Here is a 19,006-nt window from a genome sequence, read left to right as displayed (position 1 = left end):
ACGCGTCCCGGCAACTGCCCGACTGACATTTGCTCTCCGTCAGCAGCCCACAACGGTCGCCTCTGCCTCCCCTCACGATCCCTCACCCTACCGCCCTCCACGGCCTGGCTCCTCTCTCTCCAGCGTCAGTCCCCTTCCCCGCCCCGACTACGTTCCCTAGACTCCCGACCCTGGCCTTCCCAGCCACGCCCCAGCTGGCGCGCCGACACCAGATGGACCATTTTCGTCGTCAGCCTGATAGTGGACGAGGCTGCGGTCTGAAGGAAAGCCTCGGCGTGATGCACGGCAATACTCTCAACACGAGCCTTCGGAAACCGAATGTAGGGCCGGCACGTCTGTCTGATACTGCCCGCGGGGTTTTTGCACACAAAGGAGTTAATAAGAAAATAAAGAAAAAACTAATATATATATATATATATATATATATATATTTATATATATATATATATATATATATATATATATATATATATATATATATATGTGTGTGTGTGTGTGTGTGTGTGTGTGTGTGTGTGTGTGTGTGTGTGTGTGTGTGTGTGTGTGTGTGTGTGTGTGTGTGTGTGTGTGTGTGTGTGTGTGTGTGTGTGTGCAGAGGATTTTTAGTAGAATGAATATTGCAGTCATAAATAACAAATAACGAGGCTGCAGGCGCCATCATGCACTAGTCATTACTTTTTTTGTATTCGTGAAACATATCTGTTGACAGATGGGTTACATTTATCTTATTATAATATCAAACACATAATACCGTCACACAGAGTTTACGTCACAACTGACAAACAACATACAGAATTCAGTTGGAAAATATCCACAACACAGTAAGCGTGAACGGGTAGTGATAGCACATATGGGCCCCCAGGAGCCGCGCCAGGTTACATGCATGACAAACAGCACAAAACAGTACTAATAACAAGGCCATGGCCATGGCCACTTTCCGCGCCCAATCAAGTGGATCCCGAGTCCCATTCCGTGGTGCGTGTGGGTAGTGGCGCGGTGAGGACACTCTCGTCTTGGTCACACCGCCGGAAAAGAAGAACGGCTACTTGTCTGACAATGATATGTCTTTCCTAAAAACAGTGTCAATGGAAAAAGACTGGTGTTCATATTAGCATCCGCGGGGTTGTGCGCGCTCAAAAATACACGCACGCACACACGCACGTGCGCGCACCCCCCCCCCCCCACCCCCCCCACACACACACAAATGAATAGCATAAAGATAAACGCCCTCTATTGTCCATATGAAATTGTTACGAGCTTATGATAATAACAATAAAGTAAACCCGTTGATATGCACACAAACACAAATGCACCCTGTTGTTATAAAATTTATTGCACGCCGACAAAACACAAACAAACATCAACACGCCCCAAAACACAAACAAACACGTAAATACGCGTTCGTTATAATAAACAAATATATAACCAGTCAATACACACACACACCTTAATTATGGGTACGCTCCCACTGTATGACAAAAACAATTAAACATCAAATATATATACTCATACATTCATACATACAGTACCACCCAAACGTACACACAATGCACCAGATATAATCTTAATACTTTCTTCACCTTACGCTAAAAGAGCAGCTTAATGATAATGTTTGTTGACAAGGGGGAAGGGAGTTAGAAGCAGAGGGTGAAAATTTGTGCTACGCTAAAGAAAGAAGTAGCGGACTGTCTGGCTGGCTCAGGATATGATTGGGTAGCAGCAGCAGAGCGACACTAAAATATACACCAAGCGACTTTAAAGTGCAAAGGACACACAGACTTAATAACACGTGCGAACCACACCAATCAACACCACACTCCACCTAACCACTCAGCATCACACATACCCAACACTGCAATACCACACCACACTTAACCACGCAACACCACACACACCTAATACTGCACCACCCCACCACATCTAAACATGGAACACCACATCACACCTAACACCGCAACACCACACCACACTTGACCGCAACACAACACTACACCTAACCACGCAACACCACACCACACATAACCTCACAACACTAAGCACACACATAACCTTACCACACCTTACCGCTGTGCCATATCCTCCAGGACGTGGGCAATCATGGACTTCCATCTTCTGTCCCTCGTGGCTCTGATGAACTGTCCACCCATCATATTCCCCCGTTCCAGCTTTGCCAATCCGTTCATGTATTTCACTCTCGGTCTTCCTTTCCCTCTGGTTCCCTCCACCATTCCTGTCTTTATCAGATTCACCAGCCCCTCTCTCCTCATTACATGTCCGAAAATTTTCAGTTGTCTCAAACTCACTGCAACACTAAACCACACTTTACCACACCTCAGATCACACCTACCCTCCCAACACCGCATCTAACCTAACCACGCAACACTACAATCATCATAAAAGAAATACAACTCACAGCATAACTGACAAAACGTTGCATATAGATTTTATCATGTAACACACCAAGTCGCAAAACCACTGCATCACCATCATCACCACTCCTGCCACATAAACTCGTCATACAATAAGAAAAATATACTAAACACATAAAACAAAGAAGAACAATGAAAAAATTAGGTGCAGTCTCTCTCTCTCTCTCTCTCTCTCTCTCTCTCTCTCTCTCTCTCTCTCTCTCTCTCTCTCTCTCTCTCTCTCTCTCTCTCTCTCTCTCTCTCTCTCTCTCTCTCTCTCTCTCTCTCTCTCTCTCTCTCTCTCTCTCTCTCTCTCCGGGATTCTTTATTCTTTCCCATATTCTATTTCCCTTCTCTTCTCCCCCCCCCCCCATCCCCATCAGCAATGCCCTTCAAATGTTTTGTTTATATGCCCGTCAACCAACCAACAATTCTTATGTCATCCTTGTCCTTGGAAATAACAGGGAACAGGGATACATACATACATGATGGGGATGTCAGATACCCTGTATAGTCAAGACATCTACAAAATAATTCTGCTTAACATTTTTCCTGCACGTGGAGAAACATGACTTACGTTTTATTTCTATATATTGTCTGTCGTGTTTTGTTTATGTGTTAAGTAAGTTGTCGGGTGATATTATTCAAATCTAACTAACTGGTGATCCGTGTGTGTGTGTGTGTGTGTGTGCGTGCCTCCTGTGATGTGTCCGTGGGTCAGCTCCAAGAATAGCAATACTCAGCAACCCGTAGGACGATTCCTCGAGACAAGATTCTTTAGCGTGATATTTTTTTCACGTGTTCGCCTATAGCACCGGCAGGCTTTCTTCAGGGGCCTGGTGATCGGCCCAAGCCCGTCATGGCACAGTCAATTTTTAATGTGATCCCATTTTTTCTTGGCTCACGTTGCCCCGCGGAGCTCATGTTTGATTCACTTGGACGGTTTTTTTTAGAGTCCGGGTTGCTGGGTGGTCTTCAGGACAGCATGTGGGTAGTCTTAGGCCACTCGGCGGTAACTGAAAAATCCCAGGTGGTAGCGTGGGGATTTGAACCGTCCTGCACGCGGCGAATGCTGAGCCCGCACGCTAACCACTCAGCCACCGCCTACCCAAATAGTAGACAGTTACGGGTCACGGCATTGTTGCTTATTGCAGAGAGGTAAAGTGTTCCTGCTAGAATGATAAATGATTACTATAGTGGCAGTTCTATCCTCGGATGGAAGGAAACAGTATTGACTATTTAACTCACTCAAACATATATATTACCATTTATTATATAGTAGCTGGCAAAAGACGTAAACTTAATAATCTGTCACGTTAAAGCAAATCTGAAAATGTATAGGTAGTACTGTATGTGGTTTATAACTACATTAAAGATCTATTAAACTGACATCATCCTTACTAAACCAATCAGTGTCAATGTAAACAAGTTCAATACCCTTCATTAACGCGGCTTTTGCTGTGAACTCCGTGAAACTTGGCTATTCGGAACCAACTAAATTTCCTCATCACATGAATTTTTTTGCTGCGTCTATGAACAAAAACACGTCTGTCAGTGAATAAAACTGCCGGTCAACTTGGTGTTTATTGATAAGCTAATCGTCACTTGTTTTTACTTTCCCATTAAGTCTCGAGAGATAACTGAAGGTACAGCCGACTTTCAGGTAAAACGTCCAACAAATGGTCTTCGTCTGTGGAGATTTAGTCGATAAAAATCTGCATAAAAAATTCCTAGTAAATATTAAAGAGAAACTGTCTGTCTGCCGGTATCTGGCTATCCGGCTTTGTCTATCTATCTGGCTACAATCTCTCTCTCTCTCTCTCTCTCTCTCTCTCTCTCTCTCTCTCTCTCTCTCTCTCTCTCTCTCTCTCTCTCTCTCTCTCTCTCTCTCTCTCTCTCTCTCTCTCTCTCTCTCTCTCTCTCTCTCTCTCTCTCTCTCTCTCTCTCTCTCTCTCTCACTTAAATGACTGGGAGGCATCTGACAAATAAGGAAGTTCTCAGTACCGCTTTTCCTGTGATTCCCTCGATGGGCCATTTTCCCTGAAGATTCTTGAGCTAATTGACAAGATTTTTATTCTAAAGTGGAAGGGGATTTGTGCATCTCTCTCTCTCTCTCTCTCTCTCTCTCTCTCTCTCTCTCTCTCTCTCTCTCTCTCTCTCTCTCTCTCTCTCTCTCTCTCTCTCTCTCTCTCTCTCTCTCTCTCTCTCTCTCTCTCTCTCTCTCTCTCTCTCTCTCTCTCTCTCTCTCTCTCTCTCTCTCTCTCTTCCTTCCTTCCTTCCTGCCCTTCCTCTCCCACGCCCTGCTTCACCGACCTCCTTCCTCTCTTCGCCTCACTTACCTCCATCCTTCCCGCGTGGCCTCAGGAGACACCACATCGCTGAGGCACTTTCAGGAAGGAAGGAAGGCAGGAGAGGAAGGGTAAAAAAGAAAAGCAGGAAGAGGAGAAGCAGGAAAATAAGGAGGAGGAGGAGGAGGAGGAGGTTGCAGTGGTTAGGCAGGATCTCTCTAAGGACCTGATATAAGAGGCTTTCAATGTGCAGGAAAGACTGACTATAACACTTAATAAAAAAAGCGTAATGGTGCATACACGAAATTTGCTGTTCAATAATCCTGAGAGCATCCAAAAGCTATATATAGATTTTCCTTTACTCTCCCTCTCACACACAGTCTCTCTCTCTCTCTCTCTCTCTCTCTCTCTCTCTCTCTCTCTCTCTCTCTCTCTCTCTCTCTCTCTCTCTCTCTCTCTCTCTCTCTCTCTCTCTCTCTCTCTCTCTCTCTCTCTCTCTCTCTCTCTCTCTCTAAGCCAGACTAACGATCTCGATCTGACAAATTATCTTCACTTGTATTGCTCATCCCGCCTTTCATCCCTTCCTTTTTTCTCTTAGTCTTCCTCCTCAAACCATTTTCCACGCTCCCTTTAAGCTTTTCAAACTATGGTTTTTTTTTTTTATAGTTCCATTTTTTTTACCTTTAAAGTCTTTCTCCTTCTCTTTTTCTTTTGCCTCTTCTTCCTCCTCCTCCCCATTCTTATCCTCCACTTTTTTCAACGCATCCTCTCTCACGTTCAAACCTCCTCCATCTCCTCGACATCCTCCTTCGCAAATCTTTCCTCATCTTCTCTTCCTTTTAGCGTCTCCTTCTCATTCACATCCTTCCACGTCCTTCTAAGTCTTCTTCACACTTTATTCTTCTTTGCTCTTATTCCTCGCACCACTACCCCAGCCTCCTCCTCCTCCTCCTCCTCCCGCACCTCCTCCTGCTGTTCCTGCTCCTCCTCATTCTGGGCGGACAAAGACACACTCTCGCCTTCGATCTCCAGTCAAGACTCCCCAGTCTCTGATGACGTCACGCCGGCCTTTATGGCGAGGCAGCTCCTTCTGGTGTGCGTCGCTGTCAGAGTGAAGGAGCGCGGGAAGAGTGTGGCGGCAGGTGGCTCCCTCGCGCGGGGATTATGTGACTTTTGTGTTTGGTGTCTTATTTTTTGCCTCTTTTTGCTATTTTTTTTTTTTTAGGGGGGAGGGGAGGGGGAGGGTTTTTTTCATCCTCTTTTACTACTTTTTATGCTGTTTTGTGTTATTCTTTTTTTTTTTAACTGTTGTTCATGCTTAACTATGGTTTATATGTTCAGACTTTTCTATTAGTTTTCTATAATATTTTTCTTGTTTTTTTTTCGCTTACTTTGTTTCTTCTTCTTCCTCTTCTTCCTCCGCTTATTCTTTTTTTTCCTTCTTTTTCTTCTTCCTCTCCTCCTCCTCTTTTTCTTCTTCTTCTTCTTCTTCTTCTTCTTCTTCTTCTTCTTCTTCTTCTTCTTCTTCTTCTTCTTCTTCTTCTTCATCATCTTATTCTCCTCCTCCTTCTTTCTCTTCGTCGTCGTTGTAATTTTCTTCATTCTCATTTTTATTTCTTCTTTTCCTTTCTTTATTTCTTTTTTCATTACTCCTTAACACTCCATCCGCCGCTGCCATCACCGCTATCATCGCCGCCACCGCTGTTGTTGTTGACATTACTACGAATGAGTTGTTTTTGTTGTTGTTGTTGTGTAATTCTGTGCCCTTTATTGTGCGCTCTCTCTCTCTCTCTCTCTCTCTCTCTCTCTCTCTCTCTCTCTCTCTCTCTCTCTCTCTCTCTCTCTCTCTCTCTCTTCAATAACAACTACTATTCCCGCTATTACTACTACTACTACGACCACCCCCACCTATTACAACCACTACCAAAACAACAACAAAAAATAGCACTCAAACCCGCAATACGAACTACCATCCCTCCGCCTTCATATATATGCTAAATCTTGGCCTCTTAAAAAAACGCAGCAAATTACTATTCCCTCCCTTTCTCTCCCCCGCAGGGACGGAGGCTGAGGCGTACGACCCGGAGGCGAGCATCACCGGCCTGTACACGGGGCCCTACTTCGACCCCCTCACCCTCAGGAACATGACGGCGCACCTTGGGGACGAGGCCAAGCTCCCGTGCACCGTGAGGCAGCTCGGGGACAAGTCGGTGAGTTGCATGACACCTCGATATTTTACTTTGATGTTTATTACGTATTCTTTTCCCTTGACAATTTATCTTTCATATACAAAACAAACTTACTTTTTATTTTATTACAGAGCTCTATATTTTTCTTTTCCTGTTTTATATCACTGCAATAAAAAGCAGACATATATTTTTTTATATCACATAACTATTTTTCATTATTTTATACACAGTTGTTCTTGATGCCACTATTGTATTGTTGGTCTGAAAACAGGTTTTGAATGTGAACTTGAATCTAACAGTGCAATAATATTCTTGTTTGTGTTCCTTTTCGTCCCGCCTTACCTGCCTGTCAGTTTTATATGTCACTTTAAATTGTTCCTGCTGGTTATTCTCTATACTTCCTTATTTAACTACATAATATTATATTTTTGACTCTAACATCGTCGGCCTTGCTCTTTAAGGTTTTATGACCTCAAGAAAGGGAAAGGGAAAGCTTGGTTTTCATGATTGGAAAGAGGCGAAATACACACACAAACAAAAAGCAAAGAAAACAAACAAACGCAAACATGCACACACTAAATTCCACTAGTTTATTACTCACTTCGCCAGTCTCCCCTCCAAAAAAAAATCTAGATGTACTGCAAAACACATGTTACGTATATTTATGTGTGTGTGTGTGTGTGTGTGTGTGTGTGTGTGTGTGTGTGTGTGTGTGTGTGTGTGTGTGTGTATTTACATTTGTGTATCTGTGTTTACATTTATTTTTTGGTCTTTCGAGAGTGGAAACAGAGTGAGATAGGAGGGAAGGGGGAGGAGGACGGGGGGCGGAGGGGGCAGAGGGGGGCTAAATGGTAGGAATGAGTGAAGGTGGTAGGAAGAACGGAAGGAAAGGAAGGGAAAATAAGGAAAAATGATGCAGCCGGGAGGAAGGGAGGAAAAAAAACAGTAAGCGAGTAGTGGAGGAATAAAAGGAGATACGGATGGATGGACGGAGGGAGGGAAGGAAGAAAGAAGCGAGGACAGGAGAGGAGGATGGAGGAAGGAAAGGGAAGGGGAGGGGAGGAATGAGATAACGGAGCAGGGAAGGAAGGAGAGGAAAAGAAGTGAGTTGCGTGGTCTGCAAGTGTGTGTGTGTGTGTGTGTGTGTGTGTGTGTGTGTGTGTGTGTGTGTGTGTGTGTGTAGGGAGGGAGGGTGGGTGCATGGGTCTAACAGGCGGGGTTGGTTGTTTGGGAAGGAAAGTGTTTGTTTGCAGTGCGAGGCGGGGATCCAAGGGCGATTGATTTTTGTGCAGCAGCTGGATAATCATCGTTACCGTCGGTCGCTTTTGTTATTCCGGACGTGTATTTTTTTTCCGAAGATATTTTTTTGCGAGAGGGATATTTTTTTCCCTCGCGGATTTTTCCTCCCAAAGTTGGTTCTTTCGCTTTGTCCGAGGATGTGTTGTTGCGGAAGTTTTTTTGTTTTTTTGTTTTTTTTGGCTGCATCTAAATTACTTCGAAGTGGTCTGTCGATTTTACGGATGTGTGTGGATGTTAGCATGTATGTATGTATGTACGTATGTTTTTATGTATGTATTTTTGTGTGTACGTAGTTGTGTAGGAGAGAGAGAGAGAGAGAGAGAGAGAGAGAGAGAGAGAGATACAAATCGGCATACGAAGATAGATAAATTGGGATATAGATAACTGAGCAGATTGGCAGTTATGTAGATAAATGAAAAACAGTACAGAATTATATATCAAGTAGAGACAGGGAGCGAGATCTAGGGATTAGGAGATTGAAAAAACGCCATAAATTCCAATGGCGAGAGTAAAAAGCAGATTAATGTCAGATATACGATGCTTGAAAATGGACGACCAAAGTAACTAAGCAGAGCGGTGTGAATGCGTGCATGCATGATGGATATACATAGCTGTGATAAAAAAATATACATACTGCCTTTCTATCAGTTTAAATATATAATAAGCGTTAATGTGCGTGGCTGTGTCAATATGCGTGCTGTTGGTGTTCTCAAATAAGGTTTATGAGCAAAATTGTGAGTGTGAGTGTGTGTGTGTGTGTGTGTGTGTGTGTGTGTGTGTGTGTGTGTGTCGACGAAAATGTGTGCGTGTATGTCATCTCTTCTGCGTGTCTCTACCCTCACACACACACACGCGCGCTATAATTAATGAAGAAGGTGTGTTTTGAGGAACCGTCGGTACAAATGAACCTTAATTAGAATGACTTCCTGGTGGTGGATGGGAGACTGGCGGACTTGCGGACAGACGAACTAAACTGACTGACTGACTGACTGACTGACTAGGCGGCTAACTGGCTGATTAGATGACTGTCTATTCTGAAGTGAGATACGCGAGTGAGGTGAAGAGGGGAACATGCGGAGGAGGAGAAGGGGGAAGAGGAGGAGGAGGAGCAGGCGTGTGTTTTGCCCAGATCACTTTTAAAGGGGAAGGTGTGAGAGGCGTGGAGGGGGGAGGAGCAGGTGTGCGGGTGTGTCGTTCGAATATTCACCTCCTTTAAGATTTTCTGCATACACCCCCACAAGACAAATGTCCTCCTCCTCCCCCTCCTCCTCCTCCTCCTCCTGCTTCTCTATTTTTACTCCTCCCGTTTTTCCTTCCTTTTCTTAAATACCTTCCTTTGCTTATCACTGTTATCTTGTTCCTTTTCCTCCTATTCATTCATTTTCTTTTTCTTCTTATTCTTGTTTTTTTTCTTTTCCTTTCTCCTCCTCTTCTTCCTTCTCCTCCTCCTCCTCTATTTTTACTCCTCCCGTTTTTCCTTCCCTTCCTTAAATACTTTCCTTTGGTCATCACTGTTATCTTGTTCCTTTTCCTCAAATTCATTCTTTTTCTTTTTCTTCTTATTCTTGTTTTTTTTTTCTTTCCCTTTCTCCTCCTCCTCCTCCTCCTCCTCCTGCTCGTCTATTTCTTCTCCTCTCTTTTTCCTTGCCTTCATTAAATACTTTCCTTTGGTCATCACTGTTATCTTGTTCCTTCTCCTCCTATTCATTCTTTTTATTTTTCTTCTTATTCTTGTTTTTTTTTCTTTTCCTTTCTCCTCTTTTTCCTCTTCCTCCTCTTCTTCCTCCTCCTTCTCCTCAAGACGGGTCGGGCCCCGCTGATGAAGCAAAGCCGCGGAGTGTGCTCGGCAAAACACGACGAAAGACAACAATGGCGCGACAAACCTAAGATGTAAAGCACGAAACTCACGACGGCAGAGAATAACACACAAAGGAATGAAGGAAACCTGCACAACCAAGCAAGACAAATCGAGAGACACAAACTTCAGCAAGAGAGAGAGACTTTGCGACAAGGAATAATGCGTTGCTAAGTTGACTCCCAGCGCAAGGGAAAACATGCGAAATATTAGAGAAGTTTTAAAATATGTAAAAATAAATAAAACAGAAACTGAGTCGCTGAAACACGAGAAAACAACAGGGAACAGGGAAACGAACGAGAGAAGAAATGTGAACACACTAAAAAAAATAAAACTGAGCCATGTTGAAATACAAAAATGAACTGACGAAATTACAATATATACATACATATTTAAACTGGAAGAAACGGCCAAGAGTTGGATGTATTAAAATAAAAATAAATGAAGAAGAGGAGGAGGCGGAGGAGGAGGAGGAGGAGGAGGAAGAGAAAGCGGAGGAAATGGAGGAGAATACATAATACCAAATGCAAATGTGGCTTTTGAAAAACTGATGACGGTGAGCATGAATCACAAACGCCCAGGTACACGCATGCAGAGAGCGCAGGTAAATATATGCAGGCCAGAAAGTGGGAGAAAAAGGAACGAGAAAAAAAATACACACAAGATTTGAGAGTGAAGTGACGGCGATGAATGTCTGAAAGAAAACACGGCGAAAAATTCAGGCGAAGTCAGGTCTGCAGAGCACGGACCTCGTGTATGTGTGTGTGTGTGTGTGTGTGTGTGTGTGTGTGTGTGTTGAAAAAGTATGGATATTAATGGATTCAGCTAGACATTGACCCATAAAAGAGAGAGAGAGAGAGAGAGAGAGAGACTGACTACGAAGCAATACCGAACACAGACTAAATGGTTCATAAAAGTTGTTTTCCTGAACCATTAGTGAACTGATTCAGACAACAATTGGGATGCTGAATTACTCCCTTTGTTTCTCTCTCTCTCTCTCTCTCTCTCTCTCTCTCTCTCTCTCTCTCTCTCTCTCTCTCTCTCTCTCTCTCTCTCTCTCTCTCTCTCTCTCTCTCAACACACACACACACACACACACACACACACACACAATGTTACAGAAATTCCTTAACCAATAGCACTCACGTTCAAGCACTGACTCACTATAATTAACTGTGCAACAGATTCTACAGGCCACTGGAAAGATACCTCAAATTTATGGAGCATTTATCGAGTTTCCAGAATCTTTTCGCCAACCTTTCTTCGGAAAAAAAAAGAATGATCAATCAAGAACGTGTAAAACTGACAGTACTGAGAACTGTTAACCCTAAACGCATACTTTTGAAGCTAAATTATGCGGACGTTACTTCTATATTCAGAATTCTAGCAATCGGAAAAAAAATGTATTATAATACTTTTTGTGTCAGGTGTGTAATCAATCTTGAGTGGCTTGCGGAGGGAGAAACAATAGAAACAGATGAGGAGTGGAATGTGAGAGAAGTAAACCTGGAAGTCAGAATGTGGGAAGATGAAGATAAAATAGCAATTAAGGGGTTAATATTATGGCCTGGAGATAAGTGAGGGTTATGAAGGGAGGAGGCATACGAGTAGCTTAAGGAAGGAAGGAAATGAAGGAAGGAAGGAAGAGTAGGAGTAAGAAGAGAGGGAGGAAGGGAGACAGCTGTCTTCCGTGACTAGGAGTAGTGGAGGGGAAAACAAGACTAAGCCCTCAGCACAGACAATATACATCACTAAGGTCTCATTCCCGGTAATAAAGTGAAGGTTTACGGCTCTTAAGCGAGGCGGGCGGTGCTGCCTAGCGGCTCAGCGTGAAACACTAGACTAACTCTCGCAATTAAGCCAATTTGCCTTTTAAGCGTCTAAAGTAGAAAAAAAGATTAACTTCACCATCACGTAACGCAGGGACAAGAGGCGTTACCCACTAATTTCCATCAAGAAGAGAAAAAGAAATAAAAAGGACAATTAAAAAAGCTATTAAACTAATTTGTGGGGTCTGAAATGGATGAAAAATCTCCACTCTTCCCTTAAACCTCCCTCCCCCTTCCTTCCTCACCTTTTCCCTTGTCCAAATGAGAAAAAATACATGATTTATCTCCCTCATCAGACACACACACACGCACGGAGAGGGGTAGAGGGGAAGGGAGGGAGGAACCGAGGACCTTATGAAAAATAATATTACGCTATCAACAACGCTGTCCCGCCGGATAAATCGTGGCGAAAGAGAGGAAATTTGAGGCAAAACGCAGAGAGATTCACACCACGTTGATGACGGTGGAAGAAGTGTACGCAGAGAGGACAGGACATGCGCGCGCGAACATAGGCAATGATGTATGTCCCGTTAGGGCGCGTCGCATCACTCTCAAGGCCGCCATCCCTCAGGACTCGCCGACCATTAATTCACATCCTCCCACCCTCCGTCACCCTCCGCGGCCACTGAAAAGGGAAGCCGTGCCCCATCCACCCACGCACACACACACACACACACACACACACACACACACACACACACACACACTCACTTAGCGGTCTCCAGCAGGCCAAAGAATCTTATTAGGGTTAATATTCCACAATAATTAGTTTCGCCACGCCATGATACGCCACGTCGCCTCCTTCTCAGTCTCCTCCTCCTCCTCCTCCTCCTCCTCCTCCTCCTCCTCCTCCTCCTCCTCCTCCACTTCTTCTTCTTTTTCTTTTTCCTCCTCCTCCTCCTCCTCCTCCTCCTCCTCCTCCTCCTCCTCCTCTTCACCCCCACCTCCTCATTCTTCTCATCCTCCTCCTCCTTCTCTTCATTTATCTACTTGTTTTCTTCCTTTTCGTCTTAATTTCTTGCTCTTTTCTTCAGCGTTTCCGGCAATAACAACACCACCACAACACTCTTCGGCCTGTGCTCCTCTGTGTTCCCTCTTTCGATTCCTCCTCTTTTCTCCCTTTTCCTCCTATTTCACTTCCCTTTTTAACTCTGGCCCATCCTCTCTCGCCCTCCCTCGCAACCGTCCGTTTATACATCACGGCCGCTCATTCTCTACCTTAGAAGACGTCTTATGAGGAAAATGTAGGAAAAGGAGGAGAAGGAGGAGAGGAGGGTGCGACGGAAGCTGGCAGACGCGCTCCCTTTTCTCTCGCCCCTCTTCATCACGTCCCTGAAGGATCCGTTTTCCTCATTAATCAGGGAGAGATGCCCCCTCGCTGCCCCCTCGCTACCCCCCGACACACGTCCCTGCATGTGATCAATAATGGCAGTACTCGGTATCTGTCAGTCGAGATGGCACCGAAAATATTCACGAGAGAGAGAGAGAGAGAGAGAGAGAGAGAGAGAGAGAGAGATTAATTTTGTCAAAAAACCTGACACCATAACAACAGTCACAAATTACACCATTAGCCCTAGACATTAAACAATTAACAGGACTGAAATTGAGAAGAGTATGCTAACACTGACGAACGTTTATAATGTCAGAGGTTAAAAGTCTTACAAAGGCCAATGAAGAGCAGCGTTGCGTTATTCAGAGCCATCATACGAAACTCTCAGCGTCCTAAACGAGGTGTGGGGGCCTGTATTATCAGACACTTTAAGCTCTCATAACAAACATTTTCCAAGGCCACAACGGAGGTTAGTTGGATTCTCATGAGTGTGTTTTACGTTCATGATGCAGGAGACTTGTCAAACTATCCCTATGCTAAAAAAAGCCACCCCTGGAAATGCCCCAAGCCTCCACGAAAGTCTGATCAAATGTGGGCGTGTGAGTCCCGAAATGTATGAGCATATGGATATTGGCTACTTGTATGAAAGTGTAGAGGAACAGGAACGGACTGAGAGGCGAGGTGAAGAACTGCCTGCTGATGAGAAGTGTTAGTGAAATCGTAATGTGAACCCTTGACTTCGGGCAGTAGAGGAAAGAGGATGTCAAATATGGGACAGCATCCGCAGCAGCAGCCGTATTTCACAGTCAAGTTGCGGTCGCCTCCTGTAAGTGATCTGTGAGGGGGTCAAGTCCTTCTCTTGTTGTTGCGGAGAGGATGTCACTAGGACCTAATCTTCCTTAATGACCCCAATAAATGATAGACTCTCCCTTCAAGCAGCCCTCCGATCCCCTTGGCAGCTAATCACGGAAGGGATCAGACACACGAGAAGATGAACGTTTAATCAAGCAATTCATTTCTTGCCACTTCTCTTGCACTTATGAGGTCTCAATTGTTCTCCTCCAAGACGATTTCTATCTCGATTGTTCTCTTCCACGACGATTTCTCTCTCTCTCTCTCTCTCTCTCTCTCTCTCTCTCTCTCTCTCTCTCTCTCTCTCTCTCTCTCTCTCTCTCTCTCTCTCTCTCTCTCTCTCTCTCTCTCTCTCTCTCTCTTTCTGACTGAAAAATGGCTGGGATTTCACAGATGAGGCAATATATCGTTGCAAGTCCCTGTTATTTAAATTCAGTACAAAAGTCATGATGCTTATATGTTCGAATAATGAAGAACAATGCTTTCATTAACCGAATAACAGATGCGTGTGTGTGTGTGTGTGTGTGTGTGTGTGTGTGTGTGTGTGTGTGTGTGTGTGTGTGTGTGTGTGTGTGTGTGTGTGTGTGTGTGTGTGTGTGTGTGTGTGTGTGTGTGTGTGTGTGTGTGTGTGTGTGTGTGTGTGTGTGTGTGTGTGTGTGTGTAGGTGTGTGCTCCTCTCAGCCCTTCACAGCTTCTACAGACTTAACATCCCACATATCGGGCCATTGTTCACACACACACACACACACACACACACACACACACACACACACACACACACACACACACACACTCAAGAAAATCTCATGTAACTCATTTTTCGTCCCTCTCCGGATAATGAAGGCTCCGCGACAGCTTTTACTTACTCAACATTTATCACGATTTTTTTTTATCACGAGACGTCCCACTGACCTGATTTCTGGGCCCTCTTCCTTTCCACTCTGTCCAGCACTAAGACCCTATAATTCAGTCTCTCTGGTTCCCCTCTTTCCTTTTACAAAACTTCCTCCTCGTAGCGGGACTAGTCACTAAGCCGCTTCATCCTCTTGGTGTTTCCTACGACCCGCCCTCCGCCTCCTCCCTCTTCCTTTGTGTCCACCCAAAGAAAACTTACCCTACTTCGTCCTCCCATTTATCCAACTCCGTGATTCCGCAGCACAAACTTGTACACCTCTTCATTTATCCTCTCTTTGTTCCCTTCTTCTAACTTGTCATTGAGTTATTTTTTATTCTCCCTTTTCTCTTTGATCCAGAAGTACTATCACCTTATTAACTATCCTTGTGTTTGCCCTTCTTCATTCACCTTATTTGTATACAGTAACAGCTACGACGTTTTCTTTATTCCCATTTCTCTAGCTTCCCTTCATCTCTAGACTCCCTCCCTATCTTCCCATTCAGTGTTCCCTCCCCGAAACACGGCACATGCACTGTTCCCTTCGGTTCCCATCCCTCAGCGACCTTCAATTTTTTTTCTTTTTCAAATATATTCCACCAATTCTTCTCTTCACTAAACCGAGCGCTAACCAACACCACCCCTTGTCCCTGCCTGACCTCCTATGTTTCTCTTATTTTTCACAATCGGCCTGACCCTCACTTCCCCTTTTCCATTAATTCCCCAGGCGTTGCTCTCCCCTTTCTCGCCTCGCTGACCCCCTGACGCCCATATAACGTCATTTTCTCTCCCCTCAGGTGTCGTGGGTGAGGGTGAGGGACGCGGACATCCTCACGGTGGATCGCTACACCTTTGTCGGCGATGAGCGCTTCGAGTCCCACTACTCAGCGCCTACGGAGACTTGGAACTTGGTGATTCGTTACGTGCAGGAGCGAGACGCCGGGGAGTACGAGTGCCAAGTGTCCACAGAGCCCAAGATGAGTCAGTTCTTCAGCCTCAGAGTCGTCAGTAAGTTGTGATTCCTTTTATCCGTTGTAGTTACTTTCTTCGATTTTGTTTCAGTGGTGGGGTTGGATGAAGTGGGGCAGGGTGGTGTGCCATGTTGTGTAGCAAAGAGATGTTGTTCAGTGTGTGGGTGGGTGTAGTTTAATATAACGTTGTGAGGTGTGTGGTGTTTATCTGCAGTGTGGTATACCATGGGGTTGGAATGGTAGGATACAGTTTCGAGGTGTAGTGGAATGGAGTTGTACGGGTGGATTGAAAGAAGTGATACGAGTGGAAACGTAAGTGAAGTCTGGAGGGATGTGCACGTAGAGTTAAACGGCGAGTATTGTAGTGTACACTCATTCTCATTCTCGTTCCTTTCCGGATAATGAAAGCTCCGCGACAGCTCTTACTTACTCACCATTTACTCTTATTCCTTCCTGGTACAATGATAAGTGGTGAGACTTAGCGGAGACAGGTGTAGTGCGCAGTGGTGAAGTCTGGCATGGGTATGATATGAGGATGGTAGGTAGATATGTTATATTAGCTGACATTTTCTCCCCTTCTCATAACAAACATTTGCATACCTATTTTTCTAAACATTCTTCCTTTCATTCTTATTCCTCCTCCGTTTCCTGCTGATCCAATGCGTGTTTACAAACATACACACTTTTCTTTCCCTCTCTTAAAAGCTTCACATTTTCAACACAGGTTTTCCATCACCAAATGTTTTCTCTTCCATGCCCACCTTTCTCGCTCTCTCTTTCTCTCTCTCTCCTCGAAGTCAATAAGTAACAGTCTGTCTGTGCGTTTGTCCTTTTCAAATATACTTCCCTGTTCCTTTTGTTCCAGTTCTTTATTTCCTGCGTCCTTTTCTCGTTTTCGTAACTCCAATTATCTTCATCTCTTCCCCCGACTATTCCTAGATTCAATTAATTAATCATATATCTGTTCCTTCACTTCCCTTCTTTCCCTCGCCTTGACACCCTTTATCGATTACATAATTCCTTTCATCTTAATCATAAATCAGTTCCTTCACTTCCCTTCTTTCCCTCACCCTGACACCCTTTCTCGATTCCATCATTCCTTCCATCTTCCTTTACTTTCCTTCACTCTAGCATCATCCTTATCGTTTATCGTCCTCCAGCCGTCGTCCCGTGTCCTTCCTCACCCTTTCTCGCTCTTTTTCTCTTCTTTTCATGGTTCCGTTTTCACATTTTCGCATCAAGATCCTTTTCTTCTGCATCCTCATTCTGTTCCCCTCCTAATTATTTCCGGTCTTATCCCCGACATCGTTTTTCTTTTTGTATGCCACATTTTTTTATCTCTGCTTCCTGGTCTCTTATTCTCATTTCCCTTTTTGTTATCTCCCTCATTTCCTCTTTCCCTATATGACGCTAAGGGAGAGCATTTTCGTTATGGCCATACACGCTCGACACACAAAAGCAGATGCGAGGGAAAAGAGAAAATATAGAGGACTGACTGAGACAAAGTTGGATCTCTCTCTCTCTCTCTCTCTCTCTCTCTCTCTCTCTCTCTCTCTCTCTCTCTCTCTCTCTCTCTCTCTCTCTCTCTCTCTCTCTCTCTCTCTCTCTCTCTCTCTCTCTCTCTCTCTCTCTCTCTCTCTCTCTCTCTCTCTGTGAACGCCTAGAATAAAAGTGAAAGGGATTTAGCTTTGACGTCAATTTCAGCCATAAAACACATGATTAACAAGACACACACACACACACACACACACACACACACACACACACACACACACACACACACATCTGGAATATCTGGAATTCTTTGCTCATTAATTGCACTAGGCAAGGTGAGGTGAAGAAGTTGGGAGGGCTGCGTGAGGGAGTGGAATATCTTTCTGAGTTCGGCTAAAAATAATGGGGGAGAAAGGTGAAGGATGGAGGGAGCTGGAGAGGGTGAATTATCTGGCTGGCTGGCTGGGTGAGTTAGCTGATGCAAGAAGAGGAGAGAGGAGGGTGATGCGTTGGGAGGTTGGGAAGTGGGTGAAATACATCCTGGGTACCAAGTTCAATGCACTGATATGAAATGGATGGAAGGTTGGGAGGGGGGGGGGGTTTGAAGTGCTTTTTCTGGGTTGGTTTAGAATAATGAGAAAAGGAGATTAAAAAGGCTGGGGATGGGGTAATATTGTGATGATTCAGATTAATTATGGGGGACGAAGAGAGGGAGGGTACAGTTGACGGGCAGATGAAGGAGTACAACACTTTCTTGATAGATGTAAGAGTGACCGGCCACAAGAAATACTTTACCTCGAAGGGACAACCGGACATATTAATTGCAAGCCACTCAAGTATTCGCAGAGCTCGTTAAAAGTAAGCTCTTTAGCGTGAGGGGCAGGTACGTAAGGACATTAAAGCACAACTAAATTCTAAGCCTCTTTTCTTCATGATGCATTTTTTTCTTCTCTCCTCTCCGTTCAATATCAGGAAGATGGCAGGGAGTGAAGAAGGGAGAAGGTACGGGGCAAGAAGAATGAGGGGAGGGAGGGAAGCAAAAAGAGAGGGGACAGATGGGAAAGAAGGCAGATTCACCAGCTGTCTCTAATAAAGTACCTTGATGGAGGAGGGGAACAGAGGGACGTGGGAGGGAAGTGGAGGAGGGGAGTAAGGTCCGAAAGAGGAGTATAGTATGCTGGAGGAGGCGGTAAGAAAGGGAAGAGAGAAGAGGGAAAAAAAGAAGAAAGTGGGAGAATGTAGGAGGAGAAGATAGATGGAGGGTATAAAGAAGGACGGTGAGGGATGAGGGAGGGAGGTATAGAGGAATACAGAAGGAAGTGGAGACGGAGGAGGAAGGAGAGAAGATGAAGAAGGTGGCAAAGAGTGGCAGTATGTACAAAGGAAGGAAGAAGGAGGTGCTGGGGACATGGAGAAGGAGATAAAGAGAGGGAGGGTGGAAAGGGTAAAAGACAAAAGGAAAGAAAAGATACGAACATAGATATAGAAAGGAAGGGAGAACGAAAGGGAGGAAGACACATAGGGATGAAATGGAAGGAGGGAGGAGGAGGAAAAGTAAAGAAAAGAGGAAGAGAAGATACGAACATGGATATAGAAAGA

General features: G+C 44.6%; 1 protein-coding gene across 1 annotated transcript in view; it reads left to right on the top strand.

Annotated features, from left to right (window-relative positions):
- LOC127004494 (uncharacterized) overlaps positions 1-19,006 on the top strand; it is a 111,510-nt gene that overhangs the window by 67,527 nt on the left and 24,977 nt on the right. The window contains exons 2-3 of the mRNA XM_050872268.1: positions 6,755-6,906; positions 15,740-15,950. Coding sequence (XP_050728225.1) covers positions 6,755-6,906; positions 15,740-15,950 — 363 coding nt within the window. The remainder of the gene's footprint in view (positions 1-6,754; positions 6,907-15,739; positions 15,951-19,006) is intronic.

This window comes from Eriocheir sinensis, chromosome 28 (assembly GCF_024679095.1).
Source record: "Eriocheir sinensis breed Jianghai 21 chromosome 28, ASM2467909v1, whole genome shotgun sequence".
NCBI classification, from domain to species: domain Eukaryota; kingdom Metazoa; phylum Arthropoda; class Malacostraca; order Decapoda; family Varunidae; genus Eriocheir; species Eriocheir sinensis.
The sequence above is the reverse complement of the archived record's forward strand: the minus strand, read 5'-3'. Positions and strand labels throughout refer to the sequence as shown.